The sequence below is a fragment of the Aythya fuligula genome, chromosome 3 (genome assembly GCF_009819795.1).
Source record: "Aythya fuligula isolate bAytFul2 chromosome 3, bAytFul2.pri, whole genome shotgun sequence".
In the NCBI taxonomy this organism is placed as follows: Eukaryota; Metazoa; Chordata; class Aves; order Anseriformes; family Anatidae; genus Aythya; species Aythya fuligula.
Genome location: NC_045561.1, coordinates 535,799 through 549,669, shown reverse-complemented (window position 1 = coordinate 549,669; position 13,871 = coordinate 535,799). Strand labels below are relative to the sequence as shown.

General features: G+C 45.1%; 1 protein-coding gene across 1 annotated transcript in view; it reads left to right on the top strand.

Moving 5' to 3' along the window:
- Nucleotides 1-12,893, top strand: part of RALGAPA2 (Ral GTPase activating protein catalytic subunit alpha 2) — a 139,135-nt gene extending 126,242 nt beyond the window's left edge. Inside the window, 5 exon segments of the mRNA XM_032185106.1 lie at nucleotides 1,086-1,111; nucleotides 1,114-1,128; nucleotides 1,131-1,205; nucleotides 9,996-10,035; nucleotides 12,872-12,893. Of these exon segments, the coding sequence (XP_032040997.1) occupies nucleotides 1,086-1,111; nucleotides 1,114-1,128; nucleotides 1,131-1,205; nucleotides 9,996-10,000 (121 nt within the window). The 3' untranslated portion in view covers nucleotides 10,001-10,035; nucleotides 12,872-12,893.
- The last annotated feature ends 978 nt before the right edge of the window (nucleotides 12,894-13,871 follow it).

Below are 13,871 nucleotides of genomic sequence, written 5' to 3'. Positions count from 1 at the left end.
TTTTCTCCCCCATAACAGCCTCTTAGAGTTAGAATACATTTCTGCACAACAGAAGCACAATGAGGATCTGAAAACTTTTGTTTAAAACAAGGAAATGGAAAATGAGATGTCATACTGGCTCCTGCAAGCGTTAATTCATAAAGTCATACGTGAGGTTCTTCAGCCCATTGTAGATTTGTTTCAGGCGTTATCCTGTTATTGGAAGTGTATGATTCACCTTCTGAGAAAACAGAAGCTGCACACAAAAGAAAAAGATTTGCTTTCTCCACTCTGAAAAGCTGCCGCAAGCAGGGGTCCTATTAAGACAGCTGGAAAGTTGCTTCAGCTTGTTACGCTTGTAAGTTTTATTGGTGACTGGTTTTTGATTACACATTTGAATGCTGTGTGTTCCAGGTTGCCGAGTTTTAATTAAAAGGCAATAGTCTTGATTTTAGATTGCTTTATTGTCTGCGTTATGCAGACAATAATGCATGCAAGTTTTTTTTTTCCCATGTGCATCATTCATTTAGGATACATAATGCTACACCTTCCAGCATCTGCCTTCAACATAAACTTCACACTTTTAGGATTTGCTTTTATTACTGTTAATTTGTTTTAAGAAGTATAATGATCAAATAAATGTGTTTGTTTGTTTGTTTTCTCTTCTATTCTGCAGCTTTTCCCCCAAGTCTAATCATTTTTCTAGTCTGACAGGGTTATTTTAACAGGAAGACGGTGTGCCAGGAGCTTTCCATAATGCTAATTTCTGTTAAAATTGGGTTGTGGTTTCGAAAAGCCTGCACTCTGGAGCTTGTTTGTTTTTTTTTTAGGTTTACCCCCTGTAACTAGCAATCTGTTGGACCTACTGAGTCACAACTTTTCACGAATGAAGCTAAAAGGTGTCATCCATCATTTCAAGCAACTGCATGCTCACTCCTGGCTGCCCCTGTTCAGAACTGTTAAGCAGAATTGTGTAGTTTGGGTCCTCTCTTTTCCACACCAGCATACAGCTTTGTTAGTGTTTCTGTGGCCTTGAACTGCTGGTGTTGCCGTCCATGTAGAGCATTTAACTCTGTGCACACATTTCCTTAACTTGGCTGTTGCAGCTACGAGGAAAGAGCTCTGTACCTTGAAGCATAATCCAGAACCATAAGAAGTAATGACGTTTGAGGATTTTGCTGCTCAGGTCTTTTCTCCCTCTCCCAGCTACTCTCTCGGTGGAACTGGTGAGTCTCTGCATGTTATTCTTCTCTTTAGCTCTAAGACGCACTTGAGCAGCAGATGTACACCTGTTTTTTGTAGATAAATGCTTGCAAATTTAAGAAAACCATTCTTCCCCTGAATCAACTAATGAATATCAAAAGGAATGATGACATTCATTTTAATTTGTTTTGCATCAAAGCTATTCACTCTGTTCCTTTCTTCAGCTATCCTGTTAACCCCTGAATCTAGCAAGGTTAATGAACTTTCTCTCAGTAATGTGCTCCGGTTCATTCAGGAGTGTGGGTTTCTTGCTGAGCTGTGAATATGCTGTTCAAAAGCTTTGCCTGAATCGGTGCTTACTTATCGAAAAATAGTTCCTCACAGTAGAAGCCGTTGCTACTAATGCTAAATGGGGATTATGCTGCTGAGATACCAGGGTCAGGGATTAATGCAAAAGAAATGTAAGAATGGTGTTCCACTGGAAAATCATAGCCACATGCAGTACGCTAGCATTTCCTTTACATATATATGAGCAAATTGTAGGCTTTCTTCCAACACCTGGTCTGGAATCTGTGTTGGTTTTTTTTGTTTGTTTTGTTTTGTTTTGTTTTGTTTTTGTTTTTGTTTTTCTTTTTTTGTTTTGTTTTTTTTTTTTGTTTTTTTTGTTTTTAAATTTTCTTTTTAATATATGTATGAATAAATGTGTGTGTGTGTTTATGTGTATACACACTTCAGACTTTTATGATGATGATAATTCATCATCTCTACCGAAAGACAAAAATTTAATGCAGAACTCTGTGAATTTATTCCTCATATGTCCTATCGAGGTTTTAAGTTAGCATGCGTGAGTAAGATATGAACTGCTACTTTGCTGTTTAAATTAAGTTTAAATGCGTGTCTCCTCAAAGGGAGCACTGGCTCTGAAATGCAGATTTCCAGTTTTTCCATCCTCAGAAAGTATACAGTTACTACATGCTGGATTCTTTAACAAAGATTCCCTAATCCCCTTTTTACACTCACTGGGTGAAACTGGCACTTTCTAATTATTTCCTGCTACACTTTCAGATAGTTTAACAAATTTTTTCAAACCTTTATAAATGTTGCAGGACATCTGCTCTATTTTTCTTCAGCCTGACTTGTTATAATATATCTTCCATCTAAACTGAAAAATTGAAGGAAGAAATTAAATTTACTAAAATAAATCACTTACAAATAAAATCAGCCGTGCATCATTGTTTAACATTACTGGCTCCAATCCTTGTGCTTTCAGAGCTTTGTTAGGAGATAAGAGGTGTATGCATGTACTTGCATTGGTCGCCAGTAGCAGCAGGCAGAAGGCTTTGGAGATAAGCAAGCTGGCAGAAGTAAAGGGGAGCCAGTGCTATTTACATAATCGCGCCTCTGCTTCCTGGAGAGGCGTCAAGAAACACAGGGATGGCCTCTATTGATCTTTGTTGAACTGGAATACTAAACAACATTAGAAAAGCTTATAACTTAAAGCTTTGATTAATGTTTTCTACATTAAAAAGTAGAGCAGCTGTGAATTAAATTCTTTTATATTCTCTGCCAAAAGTCTGAGACAAAAAAAATAATTATCAATTTCAATAGAAATGTAGATTTTGTGCCCAGTGTTGTTAGCACTTTGGATCATTTATCTGTTGATGCATCAGTAAAAAAAAAAAAAAAAAAAAAGTAGATATTGATATATTTTAAATGTTTTTCTCTATGCATAATTCCATTTGTTTGTTTTTCATGTTCCTCTTGCAGCACATAGGGATCCTACTCTAATCAAATTTAGTTCAACAAACAAGGACACATTCATTCAATAACACCGTAGTCATGCTTTCTGAATTCTGTGATCTATTTTCTATACAAAAATTATTTAAAATACATTTACATTTTTCAGAATGCTGTTAAATAATTAGTACTTGAATGTGATGTTATGATTTCATGATTTTATTTTCTAAAGACCTGCCACTGTCAGGTCCTGATTTTCAGGCTTCCAAACATCACAATTTTACTTCGTGCTCTTGGAGAAGCTGGGGTCTGGCTGTGACTTCTAGGGTCAGAGTCGCCACCTTGCCCCCAGTCTGTCAGTTACAATTCCTTTCTGATCAGCAATGTGCAGAGATAAAGGGCTGATATGGGCTGGGGCAGCGGCAGCCACGTCCCTCCTGCCCTCTCCTGCTAGCACCAGGAGCATGGAGGTGGCACAGCAGTGCTGCCGGTGCTGGACCCAGCCCAGCTGCTCTCTGGAGGCAACGTGCCATTGGGGGCACCCCCAGCATCTCACTCCTGAGGGCTTTGGAAGTTGTTGTGGGGCAGGAATGAGGCAAGAAGAGTTTCGTCAGCACATGAAAATAAGGTTTTCTGGATGGGATGAGCTCTGCTGCTGGTAGAGATGTGAATCCATGCCTCGGGGAGTGCTCTTTGTTTGAAGAAGTCTCCCCACGTTACCTACTCACTTACTTGTATGTTCAGTTGAGTATTGCTCGACAGCGCTGCTGGCATTGACACGCCGATGGTGTTTTACATCGGTGAGTGCTGACAAAGGTACTGGCAGCATCCAGAAGCAGGGCAGCCTGCTGACGGCAGCCTTCAGCCTAGCTCTGGCACTCACAGCCCAGGGAGTGCCTGCAAGTGCTGCCCCGGCAATGCCCCAGTCAGCAAGTCCTTGCGGTTTGTTCTCCGTTGGGAACGAACACACAAGGCTGACACTTCTGTCTAGCAGAGGATAAGGCATACTTTGATCTTTCCTCAAATTGTAGAATCAGTCCTTTGAAACAGAGACCCAACCCAGGTGAAGTCTGAATAGATTTGCAGCCATCTCTCTGCCCCTGTTACGGATTAGACAGGGCACAGAGTGCTTGGGGCCACCGACGCAGCGCAGGTGGTGCAGCCAGGAGGGTGTGAGCTGGATAGGCTGGGTAGCTGCCCTGGGGAATCACGGCAAGGTCTTCGTGCGAGAGGGGAACCGCTATTCAGAAAGGGGAAAAACGAGCCACAGAGATGTAAATGTGTGGGACTGACACCGGGCTGTGTTCTCTCCTTTCTCAAGCAGGAAGCCAGCTGAAACCACCAACCCTGCCTGGCTTCTAAAGTTTTCAGGTCAATTTCAGGTTATTTCTATTCTGATTTTATTCTTAGTGCCACCTAATTTTAATCCTGTCATCATTGCATATACATGTGCACAATAAAACGGCTCAGTGAGTAACTACATATTTATTAAAATTAAGACTGTTTTAAGCAGTTAATACAGTACAAGAGGCAAATCAGAAGCATTAAATGAATTCAATATGTAGCCATTAATGACACACATTATTGGTGTGTTACTAACCATGATCTATTTATTTGAATTAGCTGTTTTTATGTTTTCTGATACTGCCTCTGGGGATGCTTCCCCTAGATTCAAACAGGCTTCTTAAAATCTGCCCTGGCTTAGTTTCTCATATCATAAATAGTTCTGCAGGTGTTTGTTTTATGCACAAACACAGTCCAATTGACCTCACTTGCTGTTTTCAGAAGTAGAGCCTTAAACTCCGTATACGTATCATAGATACCCCTGTATATCTCAAACACTGAAAATGCAGGCTGGTGGGAAGAATAGACGTCCCCGAACTCATTTAGGGGATGTGCAGATTAGGAACAAAAGATGAGAATACAGTCCTTTGTTGTTAAACTGGTGCATTACATGCTGTATTTTAATTAGGCTGGGTATGAGAGTCAGCCCAGGAAATCCTCAGTAATCCAACACTATTGAATTATTCGTATCCTTTCCCTCTGCAGACTTCTCTCCTTCTAAAGGATGGGTTTTTAAGCTGCTATCTTATTCTGTTCTTGCTCCCTCCGCCAAAAAAAAAAAGAAAACAGTTATCCAACAAAATATTTGTATATGCTTAAAAAAACAACAACAACAACAAAACAAAACAAAGAAAAAAAAACATAAAAACTAAACAGGTGCAAACAGATACAGAAGCGTTCCAACTTTAATTGCCTCTGGTGTCTAAAAATCATTATTTTTTCATTCAAGCTAAGCAGCCAGAACTGTATTGACTCTTCGAAAACAGAACTAGTTGGATATTCTAGAAGGGAAAAGAAATGGCTGTTTGGCCAGAGAAGTACTTAGATTCTACACTTTTATACTTGCAGGGGTAGCTTTCTACTTTCAAGAGAACCTACAAACCTGCTTTTCAGCGCTGCAGGCTTGTTGTTAGTACTTCAAAGGGTTAATTGAAATGGGCACACTTGACTGCTGAGAGGACTGATCTAATCACTGCCATATCCAAGTGCATCTGTTCACCATGAGGTCATTCTTGTGCATGCTAATGATTTGGAAAATAAAGCATAATGCTTGACGTTATCAGAAGGGATATAGTTTAAATCTTTACTTTTTTAGTTGCTAATCGCTACTGCAGAATGAAACAGCAGGCAGAAGAATCTCGGATTATTGCTTTCCATTTTCATTTTTTAAAGCATCATTTTCACTGGAGTGTCAGGAAAACTGTGCTGGAAAACACTGACATGTGGTATCTGTTGATAAATGGATTCTTTAATTAATATTATAGCATTGCCCAGGAGGAACACTTGAGTTCAGGAACTATAGACGTTTTCAGCATTCCCTGGTTTTAAAGCCTTGGGAACCCTGTGTGCTTATTTACATAAAACTGAGATTTTGCAGCCTTTTTGTTGAAAAGATGACACATGCTTCTCTTTTGTCTCTGGACTTTTATACGCATAAATTTCTTGTAGAAAACATGTAAGCGTACAACAAACAAGATTTGGATTATTTTAAAATGCTTTTTACTAAGTGCTGAGCTTTATGTTTTTCACTTTAAAGCAAAAAGAACATTTCCAATGGCTGCGTCGTTTTAAAATATATTTTTGGCAGAAGCAAAACAGAACCTGGAAGTTACTGTTGTCTTGAACATATTTGCGCTATTTGTAAATATAATTCAGCAGTGACTCTTTTTGGTTTGGTTTGGTTTTGCTGTTCTTTTTTCATTCCTTGTCTGTGAGAATCCCTGTCTACTTGAAAATCTGTAGGATGTTTGGGCAGTTTTATGTACTAGGCAGAATAAAAGTCTCTCTGGGTTTTGTGTAATATTCGTATTTTTGGGAAGCTGGATGGAGCTGAATATTAGAAAATGCCCATCTGAAAATGAACGGCTGTGTCACGGTACTACTTACAGCAAGTGCAGCACATGACAAGTGTTGAGTTTTAACAACACAAGCATGGTGCCTGAAATTGAAAAATGAGTTCCTAGTAAGTGAGAGGTGCAGCATTCCCTAATGCCCTGGCAGAGCAGAGCCCCCCCCCAGCCAGTTTTCCAGGGAAAGGAGGCGGTGCTGAAACCATCTGGCAGCGGTTGCGGACAGGTCCATGGATGTGCTGCAGTGGGAGCGGCAGACTCCTCATGTCCCAGTGCGGTGCTGCCCATCCTGCGTGGAAGGACGCACACCATGCTGTGCCGTGCCAAGCTCGCTGTGAGGGCTGTGGGGAGCTGGCTGCACTCTGCGTGGGAGGCTGCCAGAGAGAAATTTGCAGTCGTAGAAGCGAATCGAATCGTTGCAGTGGTAGAAGTTGTCCAGGCAGTAAACAAAGGGGGGAAGGCTTGGGGAGGTGGAGCGAGGGGTGGGAAGCTATACCAAATGGGAAGGGACTGCAGGTATTAAATATTTCTCTCTTTCCCTGTGAAGATCATGCAGGAGGAGGTGCAAGATGCAAGGCGCTTCTCCACCCCGTTTCCCTGGGTGGCCCACACTCGGCCAACTGGAGCATCTCTCACACTGGCTCAGCTCTGGCCCTGCCACCTCTCGTGTGGATCTCAGGGCTGCGTGGTCACTGACCCCACTGGTCTGTGCACGGCACAGCCAAGCCAAGCCACATGCTGGTTTGGAGCAGCTCTCAGGACCTGTGGTGCCATGTGTGCGCGATTCCAGAACTTGTTCCATCCCCACTGCTGGTGGCAGAGCTCTCGGTGCGGAAGGGGAGGCGTCCCATCACAGTGTTCCTCCCATGGTAGCTCTCTGCTCATCCAGCAGTTCTTGGAGGCCCTGCCTGTTTCTCTGCATCGCAAACAGGCAGAACCCAGTGGGATGCTGAAATTTTACCTCCCATCATTTCCAGTCGCAGAGTTTTTGTTTTGTGATCGTAAGTGCACTGTTCCCTGCTTGGCCGCTCGCAAGTGTATTTGTACACACACTAACGAACCATGTCATGAACCTCACCAGCCCTCAGACACCAAAGTGTTTTTCTCCCTGCTTGGTAAATTTTTCTCTTGGCCATGGTCACTGCTTGGTAGCAGAGAATGAAAAGGTGCCAAATAAAATTTTCAATTGAATCAAGCATAATTACCTGATTTAATGAAGGAGGAAAGTCATGAGGCTCTGCAGAAACCCCAAATTTACCCTTTCTCCCCAGAGATGCCTTTCAGCAAGACGCACAAAATAAATCTCATGTTTTCCACTCCCTCCTTCCCTCTCACTTAGTGACACCCGCATGAGGTATCCAAACAATGTGACACAGCAACTCTGTCCACCTTCTGCCTCTTCTCATGGCAAAGCTGAGAAACCCTGGCGCTTTCTGTGGTAACAGATGGGTGCTATGAACAGTCAGAATTTTGCCGAATGATGAGGCAGCGAGCAAGTGGAAGTACAGCCCTTCCCACACAGAAGCACTAGCTACAGTTTCAGAGACAACACTAGAAATCAGAAACGCTGATTTTCCTCTGTGGGATTCGGTCAGTCAGTGAAAATCTTTTGCAGGCTGTGGCATCCCCCTTAATTAATCTGCTCCAGCCCGGAGCACTCTGAGGGGCTCAAGCACCCCACTAGCAGCCAGATGGGAGGAACGCAAAGGAAGCTCCCATGCCCTTGGCATGCCATGCCACTCTCCAGGGCTGGTCAGAACCCCTCGTGTTTGTAAAGAGCTGGATTTTGTGTGTGTCGGCAGCACGGTATTTTACATATTTTCATGAAATGCTCTTGTCTAGTTAGTGAAATTCCTGGCTTCCCCATGAGGGTCAGAAATGCTCTGTTACCCAACAGGACAGTCATGCTAGGTACCATGAAGCAAATCCTAAGGTGGCATCAGCTCTGTGCCCTCTGTAGCTCCTCTGACCTGAGTACGCTGAGGCAAATGTGCGTGGTGCTGACTGGGCTGGCTTGTGGGCATATGAACCATGCAGGATGGCAGGGGAGGCATGGGACTGCTGCCACGGCCTGCAGTGCAGTGGATGGCATGAGTCCAGCCCCTTGAAAACTCCAGATGAAACTAGCAGGGGGAGGTCAGGGTGGCCCCATCCAGAATACCTGCCTTTTCTTCCACGGAAGGGCCAAATGCAGGTGTCAAGCAGCTGCCACTGGTGGCAGAACAATGGCATAGTTCATCAGATGGTGCTACACAAGACACCTGAGCAAAGGAGCACACGGTATAGATGCAGAGCCAAAGATTCGATGTCTTACATCCATAATGCATAGTTTGCTGCTGTACCTGCATTTCATGTCATTGGCATACAAACATGTTTGGTTTTGAATGAATGCAGCCACAGTTCCTTTACCTATTGATAATGGCTTCAGAACACACTCACATGGTATTTTCAGCTGTGTCCTTGTCAGTGGAAAGCAGAGCAGGTCAAAATGCTAAGCGGATTTCCCATGTGATTCTCTCTGCAATTTTCTTGCCTCCACACTTACTGGGGAAGAAACAAAGGTTTCCACAGTGGTGTCATGGCCGGTAGGCTCACTGTGGGGATAAGTCGTGACCTATGTGGAAACCTCATGGATCTACCTCAAGTGCAAAGCTTTGAGATCCTCAGTGATCACACATGCTGTTAGGGTCCATTCTCATGCACATGGGTTCGCCCCAAGTGGCCACCCTGGTCTTCCCATGCACCAGCCACGCTGACCAGGTATGAAGCGAGCCAGGCCTGCTGTGCCCACCGTCACAGGCTGGAGCTCCCAATGTGTACCCCACCTGTGATGGGGGAAAATTGCTTAAAAGAGTTTTTTTGCTGTTTTGTTTTGTTTTGTTTTGTTTTGTTTTTTCCTGGGGAAATGTACCCTGGTGTTGTGTGAGAAGCCTGGTTTGTTCTATTCAGTAGATTAAAGCAAATCAGATCTCTGCAGCTCTCCAAAAGATAATTGTTCATTTAAAGCGTGCTTTTGTCTGTATTACTAACTGAATTTTTAATCCCTTTCTGCAAGGGACTTACTCTAAGATCTTAAGGTTGCATCACCGTAAAGTATTCATACCTGCAAGAGCTGCGGAGGTGCCTGATCCTGTTGGTGTGCAGGCATACCCTGCACGTGCTGTGTTTTTATGCACAAACATTACTTTCCACCTGCGTGAAGTTTATGTGACACAGTGACGTGTATGTTGTTCACTCTGATTTTTTAACCTGGCTACAGTGTAATAGCAGTCTAGGTCTCCAAGAAGTCTTTAATTTTACCCAGATTGAACCTGTATGACCACTAACAATGTTGGAAATGTAGGAGTAAGAGGATGCTGGATGCCCATGGCACCATGTCTGCAAGTTTGGCAGAAGTTGAAGATGACAATTATTCATTCTAATTCTTGCCAACATTTCCTTCCTCTGCTTTTCCAATCAATGCACCAGCAGAAGCCAGAAGAACGCCAGCAGTCGCCACTTTCTCCCCAGGTCCCTGGTGCTGAGGCGGCCCTTTCACTCAGCCCGCTGCCCACCGTGCTTAACTTGCTGCTGAGCACCCATGGGCAACTGGCCTGGGTTTCGCGCGAGCGCAATGTGTGTGCTGTTCCTGTATTTACACCATTTTGTGTTCTCTCCCTTTAGATTAGAATATGTAATGGTCTCGTTACGGTAATTGCCGCAGGTAAGAGCGATGCTTCCCACAGGCCACACTGCTGGCGTCGTGCTCTATCACTAACCATGCTCCTTCTCTTCCTCCTCCTCCTCTTCTTACTCTTCCTGTGCTGGCGGCTTGGCCTTAGGCTGTCTCTGCCTCTCCCTAACGCCGTCCCACCACCCCTGCCCTCCTGCTGCCCACAGGGAAAGGCTGATGTGCTCCCCATGGGCAAATTCCCCCTGTGGCGAATTCTACCTGTTTGGTTGAATTTTGAAGGGCCCGAGCACTCCAGGGGCCCACTTGTGAGTTGAAAATGAATACTTTTTATTCAATACACCATTCCAGAGCTGCTGCTTGATTTTTACAACTTCCACTTGCACGCTGTCTGTGCACCCTCTGAAACAAATGCAGGACCACAGCAGCAGCGACAAAACGAGCGAGCCCCTCAGCAGCCCGTGCACAGCCCCGTGCCCTCTCCCCGGCCAAGCGAGTGAACAAAGTTGCAGGCTTCCCCCACAAGGAGGCCATGTAATTAGAGTCCGTGTCAGACAGCTTGCAAGTGGAATTATAATATTTGTATGAAAGCCTTTATCTTTTGTGGTTATTACTCGCTCACTCTGCAGCTGCCGTCTCCCTATCAATCATGGTGGTTCAGGGGCTGCTCCAAGGTTGACTGCTAAGCTCAGGACTCACTAGGAGAAAGTTGTGACTGAAGGAATGTGTGGGCTGGGGGCCGGAGGGTTCTGGGATTGGGGGGACCGGGCTGCGCCTCGTCCCACGCCCTGCCCGCCACTGCCCAGCCTTTCATATGCGCAGGCGAGTCATTGTTGGGAGCCTGCATGAATATTGCTTGAGCTTGTCCATTTGGTGAAAACTGTATTATTTTGACCATCTGCCATGCCGCTCAACTGCAGGAATGTAAAGTACGGCACCTCCCTCACACCCCCTTTCTCCCCCACGCTTTTCTCCCTGCGAAGAACACCGCAGGTTTTCTTTTTAATCCCAAACTGACAGCTCCACATTTTTCACAGAAAATGCCTTTGCACATTTTCATGTTTTTCACCCTTTTTTAATGTGCTATTTTCCCTTCAGTCAGTTGTCTTGAAGTATAAATGTGGTAAGTAAAGATTGCATCCGAAATGTGAGCACCAGGTTGTAAACTGGCTACAGGACTTCAGAGAAGCAGGACAGGCTTTAGATTTAGCTGCAGCCACACCTCAGCTTTACAGCGTTTATCATGTTGATTCACCAACGTATCCAGAGTTAGCTACAGCACAGGGCTCAGGTCTTAATCCTTCAAGTGAGGAAACAAAATGAGGGGCTGCCTGTGCCCAACAAGCACTGCAGAGTTCCCAGTCAGTCACGAGGTTTGAGCGCTGTGTGGACGTACCAGGTGGCACTGCCAATGCTACCAGAAAACCCCGTCAGGAGCGCAGGCAGCTCCTTTGTTTGCAGGGCTTGCTGATAAAGTATGCTCTCCCTAAAGCTGCAGGTCTCTGAACCAATTAACCAGCACATTTGACTTGAGCATTTTGATGCCTTCAGCATGTAACCCAGGCACGGGCTGAGTTGCAGAGTACTTCTTGCATGCTTGAGTCACTCGGGTTAGTGAGCTGAAGGTGTGTTAGACATCCCTGCAGTCATCCATCATGTAGATTAAAGGCAAATAAAGGCACAGCCAGAAGATACAGACCCCTGTCAAACTGGAAGTAGGTTTGTGCTGCAAAATCCAGCCATTGGTCTGAGTTCAGAGGTGTTCATCTGGCTGCAGGGCCTCTGGTTTGGGCTCAGCCCCACTCTGTAACACAAACAGGGGCTGCAAACACCTGAGCACGGCGCTGTTCCTCTGCCACCAGAAAAAAACACACAGAGATGGAGAGAGAGTTGTAACATGATTTAAAAATACTGCAGCCCAAGGGAGCTGATGAAATGACATTCACGCCAAGAAATGCCTTGGGACGAGTCAAAGCCCCAGCAGCAAGAGCAGTGTGGTGTTGCAGCATGTATGCAAGTATTCCCCAGCGCACGGCAGGGGCTGCGCAGGGGACAGGCGAGAGCTGTGTGCACACACACTCAGTTTTATTCATTTATTTTTTAGTTCAATAGTCATATCCCCAGCTGCTTATTCAGACAACCCATCTAGCCCTGACCTGTAGTCATAATCACCTCTGGGGAGTAACTGAGGTGTAACTTCATGTTGTTGAACAACAAAGTGTAAATGCATGTAGCATGCACTGCTGGTGTCCAGTATTTCCCAGCTCACAAACACCATTCCTGAGTGCTGGTCATGAGAACAATGACACTGATGGGCATTTGGTGTCCTGTTTGAATTATGGAGCTAAGGAGAAAAACTTGGCATTCTTTATTTTTTATCAGCTACCAAGACACGTTCCAGGGAGCCTCATGAGCACGTTCTGGAAGCTTGCTCTCAGACCTCTGTCATAGACCACATACAGAAAAATCTCTTGGTGAAATGCAGCAAGAAATATCATTGTAATTGTACATGTGAAAGAAACATTTTCTGAGTTCCATTTTGCCTTTGTGGTTGTGGCTAGAGCTCTGTGTCAGGCTGCTGCAGGTGCTGTGCAGACCAGTGCGGGGGCCACTCACAGTCCCACACCAGCTCTGCCTGGAAGCTAGCACAGAAACCACTCATTTCTCCTGAAAACACAGGGTTAAGCCCCTCAGCTGCCTGGGCAGAGTCTCTGACATAAATGTTCAGATCAGCTGTCATACCCCTGAGTAACATGGAAGAGGAGGTGGAGAGGGGCTGCCCTTTGCAAAGCAGTTGTTCAGCTGCACAAGTTGCAGGCAGGTTGTCTCATTTCTTAGGCACCTTCTCTATGCCCGTTCTGTATTCCAGGCTGCCTCACCACAAGCACAAGCGCCGACCTTACTGTCACCATAGGAATAGAGCTAGTGGAGCCAACCTCGCCAACGCTGCCACGTGCCACCAGGAGCAAAGTCTCTGGGAAGCTTCGCCGCTCCACCAGCACACTGAGCAAGTCTTCCAGCTGAAGGGCTGTGGGAATGCACCCCCTTCAAGGAACCGTAAAGACCTCAACATGTATCGAGCCATGTATTTTGCCAACAGAACTTGAAATTTGGGATGAGCATGTGCTGAAGGGGATGGGCGAGGGGTTTGCTCTGTAAAACTATCATTGTATTCACGTAGCCATCCTCGATGACCAAACATCACCTGGGCTATCACCATGTGCTCTCTTGTCTGTTGCTGTTGCAAGGAGCATGGCGGTGCTGGAGAGCCCTCCCGGCAGCATGCGCCTCTCCTCCCTTGGCACCTGTGTGCAAGGCAGCTGTTGCAGCAAGAGGACACAAACCACTGCTGAAACCAGTTACCTAATGTAATTTCAGAGCATTGATTGTAGTCATTCCGTCCAACACATAATTGTGTATTAGGGAATTTTGTCAAAGTAGAAAAGAGTTTTCTAATGACTAGACGTTACAAATCTCCTCCTCCTCTGAAGTGTGGGTGAGTGATTGAGGTGCTTTTCAGTATCTATTCAACCTCTGCTCCAATTCTGTTTTCAGTAGTCATCCAATGCAGGTTTTGTGCATGTAGCTAAGAATTAGTAATAATCAGAGAAGCCATTGATCTGAAATGCAGGAGGGTGCTGCCAGTTTCATCAAATGGCAGCACCTGCACTGAAATCGCTCTGCTTAATCATGCTATCTTATTCAAGGTCATCCATCACTACCTATTGTGCAAAATCCTGAAGCTGAGGATGTTCCAGCCTGTGCTCGGTGCATTCAGCACCGCAGCAATCCAGGCTTCTCAGCTCCTCTTCAGCATGCTCAGTACATGCCGGCCTGTGGCAAATGGAAGGCTGGGGGTGGCAGCACCC